Source organism: Scatophagus argus, chromosome 17 (assembly GCF_020382885.2).
Source record: "Scatophagus argus isolate fScaArg1 chromosome 17, fScaArg1.pri, whole genome shotgun sequence".
In the NCBI taxonomy this organism is placed as follows: Eukaryota; Metazoa; Chordata; class Actinopteri; family Scatophagidae; genus Scatophagus; species Scatophagus argus.
The window spans coordinates 1,684,143-1,701,405 of record NC_058509.1 but is presented as its reverse complement, the minus strand read 5'-3'; the positions used below and the strand labels follow the sequence as shown (position 1 = coordinate 1,701,405).

Here is a 17,263-nt window from a genome sequence, read left to right as displayed (position 1 = left end):
TTGCTATAGGCTTAGACTGCCGGGGATCTCCCATGATGCACTGAGCTTCTCTCTCCTCCTCTAACTCTCCTTCTGAACGCGTATTCATGTACCATCAATGCATGTCACTAACTTGACTTCTTCCCCAGAGTCTTTGTGCTTTCTCGTTTCTGAGGTTCCCATGGATCGTGTCTGGACCTCCTGCTGTAGTCCTGCTTGACACTGATGACCGTTATTACCACCTGTTATATTTCTGCAATATTATTATTATTACTACTATCAAAATCATGATTATTAATACTGTCATTGTCATTCCAATACTCATGAGACAAAGTGTCATGAGACAACTGTTGTTGTGATATGGCGTGATATAAATTAATTAAATTGAAACTGAATTGAATTATAAAAACATATGAGTGGATGGTGAAATGTGGTGAAGAACTGTGTCAATTGGTGATAAACCAACAAAGTTGATTGATTCCTTGTAACTGATGAAATTATGTGTGTGTGTGCGTGTGTGTGCGTTTGTGTGTGTGTGTGTGTGTGTGTGTGTGTCCTCAGTGAAGTGTATCAGTCTCTGCAGGAACTTCCAGCTACAGCAGTCAGTTCAGTTTCTGTTCAGTCTGACTGAGGGAGGTTTTTGTACGACCATTTTTCACTGTGTGAACAACCACTGACTGCTGATATAGTGAACACTCTGACAGTAGTAAACTGCTGCATCTTCAGCCTGGACTCCACTGATGGTCAGAGTGAAGTCAGAGTTTGATCCACTGCCTGTAAAACGACTTGGAATCCCTGATGCTCGATAGCTAGCAGCGTAAATGAGGAGTTTAGGAGCTTCTCCACCTCTCTGTTGGTACCAGGCTAAAGCGTGGTAGCTGCCATAATAAACATTCTGACTGGTCCTACATCTGATGGAGACGGAGCCTCCAAAAGCAGAGGTCACTGCTGCAGGCTGCTGAGTCACTGTGACCTGTCCTCTGGACTCTGAGGACACAGAGACAAAAACATAAAGCAGCGTCATGGTTTTGTGGGCTTCATTTCAGAGGGACGGATGTTCATAGAGGAGAGGAGTTTGATTCTCTGGACTTTACCTGTGAAGCAGCAGCAGAGGAGAGTCCAGATGAGGACGCAGATCAAAGTCATGTTTTTGATGAGGAGGATTTCTGTGGCTTCTGTTGTCATGAAGGACAGCTGTCAGTCATCCAGTGTTCAACTCTCAGGACTATAAACTCTCCCAGAGCACTGGAGCATGGTGCTGCTGATGCAAAGTGGCTCTCTATGGAAATGCTCTGACTTTTACCGTTGACATGTGTGATAAATTAGGATCTATACTCAGGGCACAAAGTCATAGCAGTTACTTTAACAGTTACAATTTATTCCAGATGATTTTTGAGTTGTTTACATAAGACTTCACTTAATTTCATTTAGCAGAGGCCTTTATCCAATGAGACTTACAGATTGAGTAACAGCAAGTTTCATGACAATAAAATTGGACTAAAGCAGTAAGAGCTAAAACACAATTAGAAGTGCTTATGTAGAAGAGCCACAGTGGAAAGCAGGAGAATATGAGACAGTGAAGGGGTGTTAAGGATGTTAGGAGTGAAGGTTCAGTTGGAAGAGATGAGTTTTTAAGTGCTTTTTAAAGGAAGAGGGGAACACCCCTGCTCTTACTGTGGTTGGTAGGCTGTTCCACCAGTGTGGAACGCTGTGGGAGAAAAGTCTGGCTTGGGAGTGCCCTGTGTGAAGGGATGGCAGAGCCAGATGACGTTCTTTTGCCGAACGTAGAGCCCGAGAAGGGTTTTAAGCCTGAATGAGAATGCTCAGGTAGCTGGATGCAGACCCCGAGTTGTTTATGTCTATATTACTATTAATTATCTTTGGTAACAATACATATGGTGTGGTTAAGTGGTTAATGTGTTCTTAATTTTTCATAGAAATTATTCTGTATGTTTGAATTTAATTTTTTATCTTTAATCAGGATTTTCAGTTTTCAGTATCAGAAACAAAAAATAGAGTATCATCAGCATAAAGTGATATAGCGAATTTCATAACTAAAACACTTGTCAGAATAAGATATGAAGTCATGGAAACAAGATTGTCCTGCTTTTATTCCCTTATTCAAACTTTCATGACTGTGAAAATCTTCATCATATTTGCAGGTTTGTTTGGTATCGATGAAGCTGCCTAACACCACCCATTATGATTAAATATTCATATACATAAAATTATATCAATGAAAGTGATTATAGCTGGAATATCTGCAAGCCAGAATGAAGCTGAAGTCAAGGGTCATGATCAAAAATTCTCTCAGTAACTGAAAGTTTGACTCTTTTTGAGCTTTTATGAAGTCAGACAACATGGGATTTTAGTAAGATCGTAACTGACATTGAAACGTAGTAAAGGATTTGTGTTAATTGGTGGTGAAGCAATAAAGTTGATTGATTCATGATAACTGATGACATTGTGTGTGTTCACTGTGTGTGTGTGTGTGTGTGTGTGTGTCCTCATTGAAGTGTATCAGTCTCTGCAGGAGCTTCCAGCTGCAGCAGTCAGTTCAGTTTCTGTTCAGTCTGACTGAGGGAGGTTTTTGTACGACCATTTTTCACTGTGTGAAGCAGTCATACTTGCTGCAGTCAAATTCCCCCTTACAGTAGTAAACTGCTGCATCTTCAGCCTGGACTCCACTGATGGTCAGAGTGAAGTCAGAGTTTGATCCACTGCCTGTAAAACGATCAGGAATCCCTGATTGTCGAGTGCTAGCCCTGTAAATGAGGAGTTTAGGAGCTTCTCCAGCTCTCTGTTGGTACCAGGATAACAAGTGGTATGGGCTGTAATAATAAACATCCTGACTGGTCCTGCATCTGATGGAGACGGAGCCTCCAATAGCAGAGCTCACTGCTGCAGGCTGCTGAGTCACTGTGACCTGTCCTCTGGACTCTGAGGACACAGAGACAAAAACATAAAGCAGCGTCATGGTTTTGTGGGCTTCATTTCAGAGGGACGGATGTTCATAGAGGAGAGGAGTTTGATTCTCTGGACTTTACCTGTGAAGCAGCAGCAGAGGAGAGTCCAGATGAGGACGCAGATCAAAGTCATGTTTTTGATGAGGAGGATTTCTGTGGCTTCTGTTGTCATGAAGGACAGCTGTCAGTCATCCAGTGTTCAACTCTCAGGACTATAAACTCTCCCAGAGCACTGGAGCATGGTGCTGCTGATGCAAAGTGGCTCTCTATGGAAATGCTCTGACTGACTCCAACAGGGACTTGGATTACTCTCTTGATGCTGCTCATCAATGGATCAATCACTTTATCACAGTATTGATTAAGAATGTGTCAGAGCTTATCTGTATGTGGCTTTGGGATGATTTTGAGGGACAAATGTTGCCACAGAATATTTTGTGAATCCTGCTAATCCACAACTCCACAAATCAACATCAGTGTGGGACAAATTTAAACAAAATTATAATTTTTAATTTATTATAATTTACAATGAATATGTGTGTGATGATGTTCAAATTTTATTTATTTGAGAAATATTCTTTTCAGTAATCTTTTTTCAGTTTGTGTTACTGAAAGAGAAAAATGAAAGCGATATTTCTTTTAATTTTCATTGAGATGTCACAAAGAAAACCTCAAGTACACATTCATAGTTTTGTGTGTTTTAAACACTTTATCCAGTTATGACATGAACTGGGTAAACTGGGAATGTGTTTGTTGAGTGTGTTTGTGTCAAAGTCAGAGAGCCGTGTCTCTCTACAGTGAGAGGTTTTTGTACGGCGGCTCAATCAGTTTGTATCACTGTGGTACACGTTCGGTGGAGGAACCAGACTGGATGTTGGAGGTAAGTACATTTTACTCTGTTAATCAACCAAATGTTATATTTTTACTGTTTGAATTACACATCTGTAGACCTTACTGCAATGTTTTGTTGGAAATTTGATATTTGATGTTTTTGATCAAATTCTTGAAGGCTTCACATTGTTGTTAACCAGACTGAAATCAACGTGACTGAAGTTTTTTCCTCTAAATTCTAACAATTTTAATTAAATGTGGAAAAGTACTCAGAATTACTGTGTCTGAAGAAAATATTTTAAAAACTTTAACTTCTAATATTTCAGGTCAGTAATTTGTAGTTCAGAGTTCAGTGTTCATGGGTGTGACTCGATCTTTCTACCAGACTGATGAAGTCATTCAGCGTATTTTCTGTGAGGATTTTATGAGTTTGAAAAAGTGGTTCAGTAGTTAAAAATATTCACTTGAATGTTTCAGTAATGAAGCCTGACTGTTCAGTGATGATTCCTGCTTACATGAAGAGAACAAACACATTTCATCATTTATCAGCTTTTGGCTTCAGACAAGAAATATTTGAGAAAGTTAAAACAAGAAAAGTCTGACAATCTTCATCCCACATGTCAGATTTTAAGCTAAAACCTTCTGAATGTTTATTTTATCAAACAAATCTTATTTTCCAAAGTTACTGTGTCAGTTTGAACTTTTCCTCTGTGGTACTGAAACCTGTCTGTTGCCATGGTTCAGCAGTGATGCCTGTCTGTTGCCATGGTGACTGAGCTCAGAGGGGGAAGTGAAACGTTTAAGAGCAGTTTCATCCAATCTGAGGAAGAGCAACAGAACTAGAAGCCTCCTCTGCTGCAGCCAACAGGATGGAGTTTAGTTGAGCTCATATAAACTTTATTAATGTGTCTCTGTGCAGCGGGTCGAGTCGTCCCCACCCTGACGGTGCTGCCCCCCTCCAGTGAGGAGCTGCAGCAGGGGAAGGCCACGCTCATGTGTCTGGCCAACAAGGGCTTCCCCTCAGACTGGAGTCTGTCCTGGAAGGTGGACGGCAGCAGCAGCGGCAGCAGCAGCTGGGAGGAGAGCAGGAGCCCCGGGGTGCTGGAGAAGGACGGCCGCTACAGCTGGAGCAGCACCCTGAGGCTCCCTGCAGACCAGTGGGGGAAGGTGGGCTCTGTGACCTGTGAGGCCACCCAGGGCTCCCAGACTCCACTCTCAGAGACACTGAGGAGAGACCAGTGTTCCCAGTCCTGAGCTGACTCACTGGGACTCTGCTACTGGTTTTACTCTCATTCTGCTCTCAGTCTGTTCTCTCTTTCTTCTTCTCTCTTTGTCTTGACGTGTTTCAACATTAAAGTGTTCTTGCCTTTCTTCATGTTGTCAGCATTTTCAAACAATAAAGAGTTTCTCATGTGTATTATAATGTGACACGTCTCTTGACTTTGTTCCACTGATATTTGTGATATAATAAATACATTTCTCAGCTTCATGCACAGAGTCAACACAGTATGGTTGATAGTATGAAGTCAATTTACTCCAGATGACTTTTTCATAGTTTAAGACTGTGGATGTCTTCTGTAGTCATTCCAGTTATTTCTAAATTAATCATATTTGGTGATGAAACACATGGTTAGACAGTTTCACCCCAAATCATAAAACCTTCTATTATTACTATTGTCTGTCCAACAACATCCATATGCCATATGAATCTTTTGTTAATTCTGTAAACCTAAATATAAAATTCTAATTCATAAGAATTTTCTAAATTTTGAACAACAAGCAGCATATCATCCATATAAAATCATATAATGTTAATTCAATTTTGGATGCTCTTCAGTGAATTTTAAAATGAGACAAAAAAAGCTTCATTTAGAGTCAAATTTTGTAAGTGAAAAGAAGACAGTGAATGTCATTTGAAAATCACCATATTTTCTATTCTGACTCAAATTTATGAATTAAAGAACACTTAATACATGATTTCCAGGATTAGATATATAAAGCAACATATCATCTCCATAATGTTTCATATAATATATTAAATCAGTCATTTCTATTCAAGAATATTGCAATTGTCAGTTACTGATGCACCCACAGACTTGCTGGTAGACTTGACAATTTTTTACTGGTGATTTGATGGGAGTGTATTCATATTATATATATTATATATTATATTATAAAGGACAGAAGTAACAACAGTCCTGTTATGTGGTGCTTGTTTCTGCAGAGGTTTGAGACTCGTGAGGGGAAGCTCAAGTGTTTGTTATGCTGTTTGTGTAAAGCTGTGACAGATTTACAGATTTAACAAGATAAATGAATCTGTTAACAGATGGAAACAAGCTTTGTTATCTTGAGAAAATTACATTATAAGATAAAATGTAAATATGGAAGAAAAGTTTACATTTGAATATTTTTTTCTGTCATTGCTTCTTTTAAAAATCAATTGATCTCATCCTGAAAAAAATTCCAGGACATGTTTTGTCATGAAATGGAAAATTGGAAAAATTGCACTGGGCTGCAATTGGAGGGAAATTAGTGCAGCACTTAATGTTAAGGTAAAATGTTTATTAAATTAAATAGTTCATGTGCAACATTTAAAAAAAATCTCTACATTGGACTCTTTGCATTTTTTCCTACAAGAAAACAGACAGTACGGTTCACGTCAAGTTTTACATCCAGCAAAGTGCGTCTGCTGTGTGATTGGACCCTTAAGCAGCGAATACATGATATGGATTATCGTTTTTTTATTTAATAAAAAAATAATTTGTTGGATTTGTTTCTGATAGATCTTAACGAGTTACAGCCTACAGACCCCATCTCGTGTAACAGGAGGACAGGGCAGATAATTTGAAAAATGAAGAGCTGAACTTCTAGCACTATTGTGTGTGTGTGTCCTCAGTGAAGTGTATCAGTCTCTGCAGGAGCTTCCAGCTGCAGCAGTCAGTTTAGTTTCTGTTCAGTCTGACTGAGGGAGGTTTTTGTACGACCATTTTTCACTGTGTGAAGACATGGAAGTCTTCATCGGTTACAGTTGGACAGACTTCTTTGTCTCAAGTCCATGTAGTGACAGAGAGACACACCAGATGCCCTCAGACTTTCCCTCCTTCCTCCATCACCTGACTGCCTCATCCATCTTCACACCTGTTCCCACTTTTCTCATCCTCCCTGCAGTTTCCTGCCAACCTCCTCAGCTGCACCTCATTCCCTCATCAGTCACTCACTACATATACCAGCCCACCTCCACTGTGTCCTTGTCATGGATTCCAGTGTTTCTTTCTTCCCTCATGTTTTATGTCCTTAACTGGGACCTGTACCTGTCTGTAAGCCTTTCTACATCACTGTCCATTATTTCTCACTGAGAAGATCACACATTGACTTTAATTTAGAAAGTCGTAGTTCTGTGGTGTTTTGTGTCTTGAAATGCTGTCAGTGATGTATGAAGTATTTCAAATATGAAAACATCTGTAGATTTATTGTTTACGTTGTGGAGGCAGTTAATTATGGAACAACACAGAGAAATTGTTAAAAATCAGAGTGTTTTCTGTGTTCACTGTGTGTCCTCAGTGAAGTGTATCAGTCTCTGCAGGAGCTTCCAGCTGCAGCAGTCAGTTCAGTTTCTGTTCAGTCTGACTGAGGGAGGTTTTTGTACGACCATTTTTCACTGTGTGAACACATACTGACTGTTGATATAGTGAAGACTCTGACAGTAGTAAACTGCTGCATCTTCAGCCTGGACTCCACTGATGGTCAGAGTGAAGTCAGAGTTTGATCCACTGCCTGTAAAACGACTTGGAATCCCTGATGCTCGAGTGCTAGCATAGTAAATGAGGAGTTTAGGAGCTTCTCCACCTCTCTGTTGGTACCAGTGTAAATTGCTACTGCCATAAACATTCTGACTGGTCCTGCATCTGATGGAGACGGTTCCTCCAATAGCAGAGCTCACTGCTGCAGGCTGAGTCACTGTGACCTGTCCTCTGGACTCTGAGGACACAGAGACAAAAACATAAAGCAGCGTCATGGTTTTGTGGGCTTCATTTCAGAGGGACGGATGTTCATAGAGGAGAGGAGTTTGATTCTCTGGACTTTACCTGTGAAGCAGCAGCAGAGGAGAGTCCAGATGAGGACGCAGATCAAAGTCATGTTTTTGATGAGGAGGATTTCTGTGGCTTCTGTTGTCATGAAGGACAGCTGTCAGTCATCCAGTGTTCAACTCTCAGGACTATAAACTCTCCCAGAGCACTGGAGCATGGTGCTGCTGATGCAAAGTGGCTCTCTATGGAAATGCTCTGACTGACTCCAACAGGGACTTGGATTACTCTCATGATGCTGCTGATCAATGGATCAATCACTTGATCACAGTATTGATTAGGAATGTGTCAGAGCTCATCTGTATGTTTGGTTTGAGTTTGATGGACTAATTTTCTTACACAATATTTTGTGACTTTGCCGTAATTAAAAAAAAAAAAACCAAACATCATTTTGTGACAAATTTAACAAAAATATTATTTTAATTTATTATATTTCACAGTAAACATGATTGTGATCATATTTACATTTGTCAGGATTAATTGGAGAGATGTCATGTTTTCAATTTGTGTTACTGAACAATACATTAATATTTCTTGTATATTTCCCCAAAATTTCACAAAGAAAACCTCAGGTACATATACCAGTTGTACTTTATCCAGTTATGACATGAACTGGGTAAACTGGGAATGTGTTTGTTGAGTGTGTTTGTGTCAAAGTCAGAGAGCCGTGTCTCTCTACAGTCAGAGGTTTTTGTACGGCGGCTCAATCAGTTTGTATCACTGTGGTTGACTTTTGGTGGAGGAACCAGACTGGATGTTGGAGGTAAGTACATTTTACTCTGTTAATCAACCAAATGTTATATTTTTACTGTTTGAATTACACATCTGTAGACCTTACTGCAATATTTTGTTGGAAAATTGATATTTGATGTGTTTGATCAAATTCTTGAAGGCTTCACATTGTTGTAAACCAAACTGAAATCAACATGACTGAAGTTTTTTCTCTAAATTTTGACAATTTTAATTGTAGAAAACTACTCAGAATTAATGTGTCTGAAGAAAATATTTTAAAAACTTTAACTTCTAATATTTCAGGTCAGTAATTTGTAGTTCAGAGTTCAGTGTTCATGGGTGTGACTCGATCTTTCTCCCAGACTAATGAAGTCATTCAACATATTTTCTGTGAGGATTTTATGAGTTTGAAAAAGTGGTTCAGTAGTTAAAAATATTCATTTGAATGTTTCAGTAATGAAGCCTGACTGTTCAGTGATGATTCCTGCTTACATGAAGAGAACAAACACATTTCATCATTTATCAGCTTTTGGCTTCAGACAAGAAATATTTGAGAAAGTTAAAACAAGAAAAGTCTCACAATCTTCATCCCACATGTCAGATTTTTAGCTAAAACCTTCTGAATGTTTATTTTATCGAACAAATCTTATTTTCCAAAGTTACTGTGTCAGTTTGAACTTTTCCTCTGTGGTACTGAAACCTGTCTGTTGCCATGGTTCAGCAGTGATGCCTGTCTGTTGCCATGGTGACTGAGCTCAGAGGGGGAAGTGAAACGTTTAAGAGCAGTTTCATCCAATCTGAGGAAGAGCAACAGAACTAGAAGCCTCCTCTGCTGCAGCCAACAGGATGGAGTTTAGTTGAGCTCATATAAACTTTATTAATGTGTCTCTGTGCAGCGGGTCGAGTCGTCCCCACCCTGACGGTGCTGCCCCCCTCCAGTGAGGAGCTGCAGCAGGGGAAGGCCACGCTCATGTGTCTGGCCAACAAGGGCTTCCCCTCAGACTGGAGTCTGTCCTGGAAGGTGGACGGCAGCAGCAGCGGCAGCAGCAGCTGGGAGGAGAGCAGGAGCCCCGGGGTGCTGGAGAAGGACGGCCGCTACAGCTGGAGCAGCACCCTGAGGCTCCCTGCAGACCAGTGGGGGAAGGTGGGCTCTGTGACCTGTGAGGCCACCCAGGGCTCCCAGACTCCACTCTCAGAGACACTGAGGAGAGACCAGTGTTCCCAGTCCTGAGCTGACTCACTGGGACTCTGCTACTGGTTTTACTCTCATTCTGCTCTCAGTCTGTTCTCTCTTTCTTCTTCTCTCTTTGTCTTGACGTGTTTCAACATTAAAGTGTTCTTGCCTTTCTTCATGTTGTCAGCATTTTCAAACAATAAAGAGTTTCTCATGTGTATTATAATGTGACACGTCTCTTGACTTTGTTCCACTGATATTTGTGATATAATAAATACATTTCTCAGCTTCATGCACAGAGTCAACACAGTATGGTTGATAGTATGAAGTCAATTTTTTCCAGATGACTTTTTCATAGTTTAAGACTGTGGATGTCTTTTGTGGTCATTCCAGTTATTTCTAAATTAATCATATTTGGTGATGAAACACTTTCAGCCAAAATAATAAAAGTTTCTGTTGTTACTATCCAACAACATCCATTTGCCATGTGAATCTGTTTTTAATTCTGTGAACCTAAATATAAAATTTTAATTCACAAGAATTCTCAAAATTTTGAACAAATAGCAGAATATCATACACATTATATAATATTAATTTAATTTGGGATTTTTTTCAATGAATTTTAAATTGAGACAAAACAACTTCACTTACAGTCAAATTTTGTCAGTGAGAAGATGGATAAATAGATATACTTCATTGATTCCAGGCTGCGAAATTGCAGTGCAGCAGCAGCATTACACACAGTGATGACAGTGTGAAAGAACAGAATAACCTATGCAAAAAATGTTAAAATAGCAATATACAAAACAATATAAAACATGTAAAAGACATATAAAATGCATAGGGACTTCGCTTACTTATCTTCAGAAATTTTTAATCTTCAGAAATTTTCTGATGACTCTGCAGTGGTTGGGTGTATTACTGGGCGGGATGAGAGAGAGTACAGGACGGTAGTGGACAACTTTGTCACATGGAGCGGGAAAAACCACCTACAGCTCAATGTGACAAAGACCAAAGAACTGGTGGTGGACCTGAGGAGGACTAAGGCTCCAGTGACCCCTATCAACATTCAAGGGGACACTGTGGAGGTGGTGGAGGAGTACAAATACCTGGGGGTGTACTTAGACCACAAGCTGGACTGGAGCAAGAACGTGGACATGGTCTACAGAAAGGGCCAGAGTCGCCTCTACTTTCTGAGGCGGCTGAGGTCCTTCAACATCTGCAGGACGATGCTGAGGATGTTCTATGAGTCGGTGGTGTCCAGTGCCATCACATATGCTGCTGCCTGCTGGGGCAGCTGCCTGAGGGTGAGGGACACTAACAGACTCAATAGAATCATCAAGAAGGCCAGCCATGTTGTGGGAGAGGAACTGGACTCTCTGACAGTGGTGTCTGAGAGGAGGATGTTGTCCAAAATAAGAACTATACTGGACTTTCCCTCTCACCCTCTCCACAATGTGCTGATCGGCTACAGGAGCTCGTTCAGCAACAGACTCTGACTCCCACGATGCACCACAGAGCGACACAGGAAATCATTCCTGCCTGTCGCCATCAAACTGTTAAACTCAGCACTGTGACGGACACACTCATTGTATATATACAATGTACATATTGGCTTTTTACACATGTACATACCTGTATTTTAAATTTTCTAATGTAAATACCTGTACTTTGAGATTTTAGTTTTGTTTATCTTATCTTTATTAAGTTTATCCTTTTTTTTTTATACTCTGCACTTTTCTCCTTTCTTGGTCGGGAATACTGCATGTGCAATGTCTGTAAAAACAAGAATTTCCCTCCAGGGATGAATAAAGGAATTCTGATTCTGATTCTGATTCTGACTGTATGTTATGAGCAGAGTTTTAGCTGTTATTGTTCAGTGTGATGGCATGTGGCAGGAGAGACTTCCTGTAGCAGCCTGTGGGAGAAGGTGCTCCTCTGTCTGTCTACTGTGTGGTGGAGGAGGTGCTGTTCATTGTCCATGATGGATAACAGTTTGTTCAGTGTCCTCCTCTCCACCACGGTCTCAAAAGACTCCAGCCTGAGACCGAGCACAGAGCCAGCCTTCTTGATGATCTTATCAAGTCTGTTAGCGTCGCTGGCTCTGATGCTGCTGCCTCAACACACAACAGCAGAGAAAATGGCAGCAACAGACTGGTAGAAGATCTCCAACATGTTGCTGCACACATTGAAGGATCTCAGCTTCCTCAGGAAATAGAACCTGCTCATCCCCTTCTTGTACACTGCCTTGGTGTTAGATGTCCAGTTCAGTCTGTTGCCGATCAACACTCCCAGGTATCTGTAGTCCTCCACCTCCTCCACCACCTCCCCCCTGATCCGTAGTGGCTGTGAAAGCGTCCTCTTCCTCCTGAAGTCGATCACCACCTCTTTGGTCTTGTTGACATTCAGTCTCAGGTGATTCTGTTTGGAGAAAGCACAGTTCCCTGTGGAGCTCCTACATCACTGACTGCCACATCAGACAGGACGTTGCCCAGACGGACACACTGTGACCTGCCTGCCTGGGGGCAGCCGTGGCCTAGAGGTTGGAGAAGCGGCTTGTGATCGGAGGGTTGCTGGTTCAATTCCCCCACCGGAGTGATGGAGTGGAGTTAATGCGAAAAATGCCCCTCTCCCTCAAGCTGATGTGCCCTTGAGCAAGGCACTTAATCCCCAATTTGCTCCCCGGCTGCCTGACAGTGGCAGCCCACTCCTCCTGGTTGTTTCTCCATGTAATTTGCTGGGTGATGCATATGTGTTCAACTATGCATGGGTTAAATCCAGAAGACAAATTCAGTGTGTGTATGTAAAAATATACACTGCTCGGGGGACTTCCGGGTCACCAACGAGATGGTGGCATAGGGAAAGCGCTCTCGACAAAAGAAATTGAAATTTGCCCCAAAATCGAAGTAATATAATAATTGACTTGTGGTCATTGTATGGAACATAAGGGGCGAGGATGACGTCTAAAATCAAGGGCAAAAAACCTGCTTTGGACTCTGAAAAAAGCAACAAAGGGCAGCAACGCGAGGATGCTGACGATAGCTCACACTCGGCGAACCATGGTGGCGATAGCAAGGGAGGGGGGGGCGACTCGGCGAACCTGACCCTCATCCTCAGAGAGATACGCGACTTTAGACAAGACAACAAAAAACAACTTGAAGATATCAGAGAGGAAATGACAAAGTTTAATTCGAGGCTGGTCGAAGCCGAAGCAAGGATCATGGAGAACGAAGACAGATTGCAAAATACAGAGGAGGTACTAGCAGAAATGCTAACGCTACATGAGCAGCTCCAAATGAAGCTAGCGGACCAGGAGGGGCGCACACGGAGGGAAAATGTGAGGATATACGGGGTACCCGAAGGTGTGGAGGACGAGCCCAGAGCAATGATCCCCTTCGTGGATAAGCTGCTTAAAGAGAACCTCGACATACCCGAGTCGAAGGATCTACAGATAGAGAGAGCCCATCGTGCATTGGCACCGCAACCACCGGCGGGAGCCCAACCCAGGTCGATCCTTGTTAAATTCCTCAGCTTCCGAACGAAAGAAGATGTGCTTAAGCGAGCATGGCAAAAGAAAGGGTTTATGTGGAGAAACTGCAAAATCAACCTCGACCACGACTATGCACCGTTTATTCTGACCAAGCGAAGAGAATATGCAGAGACACGGAGGGTTTTGAAAGACAAAGGCATTAAGTTCCAGACCTTGTACCCGGCCCGGCTGAGAGTCCACTATGAGGACGAGACTAAGACCTACAACTCGGTGGAAGAGGCGACGTCGGATCTGGCAGACCGCGGATTACCGGTAAAAGTTATCCCGCAGCCGGCGTCCCTCCTCGAGAGGATCCAGCGGTGGTCATGGTCACCGGCGAGGACGCGACGCGACGCGCGAAGCGAGCCAGTGGAGCATCAGGATACAGAGAGAAGCTGCAGGCGTTTAGACGCGATCACACAGAGGATAAAGACTAACTTGAAGCAACATAATTGGTACGGTATATTGACTCCGGAGCAGGTAAAAATTGAACATTAACAAATTAACAATTTAGACGAAACAATTGTATTCATTATGAGGGATGTCGAGACACTGAAGAGGTTTGGTTGTGGCTGTTGAAACAGCGGAGGGCCCTCTAACCCAGTTAGGGAAGAAAGGTTATCCCTCAAAACAGAGGCTGGTGAGTGAAAGAGCCTCAAGGCTGGAAGTATGGACAAAATTTAAAATGTTTCTTGTTGAAAAAGTTCAAGGTTTTTGTTTTGGTTTGTTTTACTGTTATTCTGTTAAGAAGGGATCACCTACTATTTATATGGAGAGGAAGAGCAAGTATTATACATCTCTAATGACATAATGCAAAGTGGACTAGTGAAAATAATTTCTTTTAATGTGAATGGGGTTCTGAATCCAATTAAGAGAAGTAAGATTCTGTCAAAATTGAAAAAAGAGAAAGCACAGATAGCCTTCCTTCAGGAAACACATATGAGTCAATCAGAACATGCAAAACTACAAAGGATGGGTTTTAGACAGGTATTCTCTGCGTCATTTAAGGCAGGACACAAGAGAGGGGTGGCTATCCTTATATCGAATGTACTTGCTTATGAACACATATCAGAGACTGTGGATGAGGGGGGAAGATATATTAAGATCACTGGGAGAATAGAGGGATCTTTAATAACTTTACTAAATGTCTATGCCCCTCCAGGAAGTGACTGGTTACTATACAGACGGGTTTTTGACTTAATGGTTAACTCCCAGGGAGTGATAATATGCGGGGGGGATTTTAACATCAGGTTGAACCCAGCACTAGATTCCTCAAGATCAATTACACAAAACCAGCCTCTGACTAGGAAGCTGAAAGCATTGATGAGGGAGTTGGGCATAATAGACGTATGGAGAGAATTTCACCCGACTAGTAGAGATTATACATACTATTCCCACCCGCACTCAGTTTACGCAAGGCTGGATTACTTCTTCGTCTTCAGCTCTGAGAAATTTAGGATCAGGGATTGTAACATAGCAACAATTGACCTCTCAGACCATAGCCCTATCTCTATGTCATTAGCGCTAGGAAGGAAAAAAAGGAAAACTGTATGGAAGCTGAATTCAAATATACTCAATGACTCAAAACTATTGGAGAAATTAAAGGAAGACATTAGAGAATATCTAGACTTGAACGACACAGGAGAAGTATCATCAGCAATTCTTTGGGATGCATTGAAGGCTGTAATGAGGGGGAAAATTATCTCTATTACTTCACATATGAAGAAAATTAAAGGACAGAAATTATCAGACCTACAGGAGAAATTAAAGAAGCTACAACTAGCTGACAGTAATAAAATAAACCCCAATTTGAAACAGGAAATTAAAAAACTCCAAAGCGAAATTGACGAAATATTTACACTAGAAACTCAAAAAAAGTGGGTCTTCTTGAAACAAAAGAATTATGAGGCAGGAAGTAAATCAGCAAAACTGCTAGCATATAGGCTAAGGAAGCAACAAATGGAAAATACAATTTACAAAATAAAGAATCCAAAAACAAAAATAGTTGAAAATACAATAGAGAAAATTCAAGAGAGCTTTGAAATATTTTACAAGGAGCTGTATTCTCAACCCCGGGCCTCAGATGAAATTCAAATAGATACATTTTTGAGTTCATTACGACTACCCAAACTCAGTAGTTTACAAAATGACAGTCTTACCCAACCAATTTCTGTAAAAGAATTAAATTTAGCCATCTCCAAATTGAAAGCCGGTAAGTCTCCAGGCACTGACGGCTTCACTTCAGAGTGGTATAAGGCCTTGAAGCCACAACTAACACCATTACTACTTAACACATTTAACCAGATCCTACAACAAGGAGAACTTCCACCCTCTTGGAGGGAGGCAATTATATCAGTCATTCCAAAAGAGCAAAAAGACAAACAAGAATGTGGTAACTACCGGCCTGTCAGTGTTCTCAACGTAGACTACAAGTTGTTTACATCAATCTTAGCACGCAGGCTAGAAATACTCTTACCTGATCTCATCCATCTAGATCAGACAGGATTCATTCGACACAGACAGACTCTGGACAACATAAGAAGAACTCTACATATACTAGAACAGATAAAGAAAGACAAGACACCAGCAGTAATTGTAGGTCTAGACGCAGAGAAAGCCTTTGACTCGGTTAGATGACTGTTTCTATATAAGGTTTTGGCAAAATTTGGCTTTCAGGAGAGATTTATAAGAGTTATTCAGACCCTTTATGATAAGCCTACGGCAAGAATTAAAGTTAACGGGGATCTTTCTGACTCTTTTACTTTGGAGAGGGGAACGAGGCAGGGCTGCCCAATATCCCCCCTCCTTTTTGCCTTATTTATAGAACCCTTAGGACAATTAATTAGACAGAGTGACACTGTTGGAGGCGTTGAGGTGGCGGGAACTGAACAGAGGGCAATGCTTTTTGCAGATGATGTTTTGGTTCTTTTGGGGCAACCGGAGAGGTCCTTCTCGGGTTTGATGTCACTGTTGAACGAGTATGGGAATCTATCAGGATATAAGCTCAACATATTAAAGACACAGGTCATGACTTTGAACTTCACGGCACCAAAGAGCATGCAAGACAAATATAACCTGGACTGGGGAGCAGAATCATTAAAATATCTAGGAATAATGGTAACAAAAGACCTTTCAAAATTGTCTCAAGCAAATTATGGACCATTATCGTTGAAAATAAAATCAGACCTGCACCGATGGAATCTTATCCCTTTTCTAAATCTAAACTCGAGGATTAGCGCAATTAAAATGAACACTCTCCCAAAACTTTTATATATCTTTCGGACTTTACCAGTGGAAATAAATGACAATCAGTTTAGGGAGTGGGATAAATGGATATCTAGGTTTATTTGGCAAGGTAAAAAGCCCAGAATTCGATTTAACGTTCTACAATTGAGAAAAGAGAAAGGAGGAATGGCACTTCCTTGTTTAAAGAAATATTTTTATGCTGCACAGCTAACCCCTCTACTATATTGGTGCAATAGTGAGTATAAAGCTAGATGGAAGGAACTAGAATCTGAAATTAGTTTAGATTTACCTCTACAGGCTGTAATCGTAGATAGAGGCTTGATAGCCCAATTGGAAGAGAGAAATAACCCCTGGATTAATCTTACGTTAAAGATTTGGCAAAAAGTGGTTAAATCAAGCGAAATTCACAACATGCTCAGGCTCTTTAGATGGTGTGCTTATGATACAGAATTTATCCCCAATAGAGGGGATAAAAGATTTAAGTCCTGGATACAGAAAGGCCTTACAACCTACCTTTCATTCACACACAAAAACGCAATACAGAGTTTCCAATACTTGCGAGACAAACATGGCCTAGAACAGGGGGATTTCTTCAGGTACCTTCAGCTGCGACATTATTTCAACCAGAAGTGCAGGCCTACTGACTTCTCAAAAACAGAGTCGGAATTCTTCAGGATTTTAAGGTCGGCCCTCGGTTCGGTTCCCTCCAAATCAATCTCAAAAT

General features: G+C 41.2%; 5 gene segments (V, D, J or C); 2 read left to right on the top strand and 3 right to left on the bottom strand.

The window, feature by feature from the left end:
- Window positions 1-612: 612 nt before the first annotated feature.
- LOC124075189 lies at window positions 613-1,128 on the bottom strand. The segment is given in 2 exon segments: window positions 613-966; window positions 1,074-1,128. Coding segments are annotated over 2 exon segments (384 nt in total).
- A 1,390-nt stretch (window positions 1,129-2,518) lies between these two features.
- Window positions 2,519-3,083, bottom strand: LOC124075188. The segment is given in 2 exon segments: window positions 2,519-2,919; window positions 3,027-3,083. Coding segments are annotated over 2 exon segments (387 nt in total).
- Window positions 3,084-3,666: 583 nt separating this feature from the next.
- On the top strand, window positions 3,667-5,196 carry LOC124074902. The segment is given in 3 exon segments: window positions 3,667-3,675; window positions 3,771-3,822; window positions 4,693-5,196. Coding segments are annotated over 3 exon segments (396 nt in total).
- Window positions 5,197-7,407: 2,211 nt separating this feature from the next.
- LOC124075190 lies at window positions 7,408-7,915 on the bottom strand. The segment is given in 2 exon segments: window positions 7,408-7,751; window positions 7,859-7,915. Coding segments are annotated over 2 exon segments (375 nt in total).
- A 548-nt stretch (window positions 7,916-8,463) lies between these two features.
- Window positions 8,464-9,990, top strand: LOC124075183. The segment is given in 2 exon segments: window positions 8,464-8,621; window positions 9,487-9,990. Coding segments are annotated over 2 exon segments (471 nt in total).
- Window positions 9,991-17,263: the final 7,273 nt, after the last annotated feature.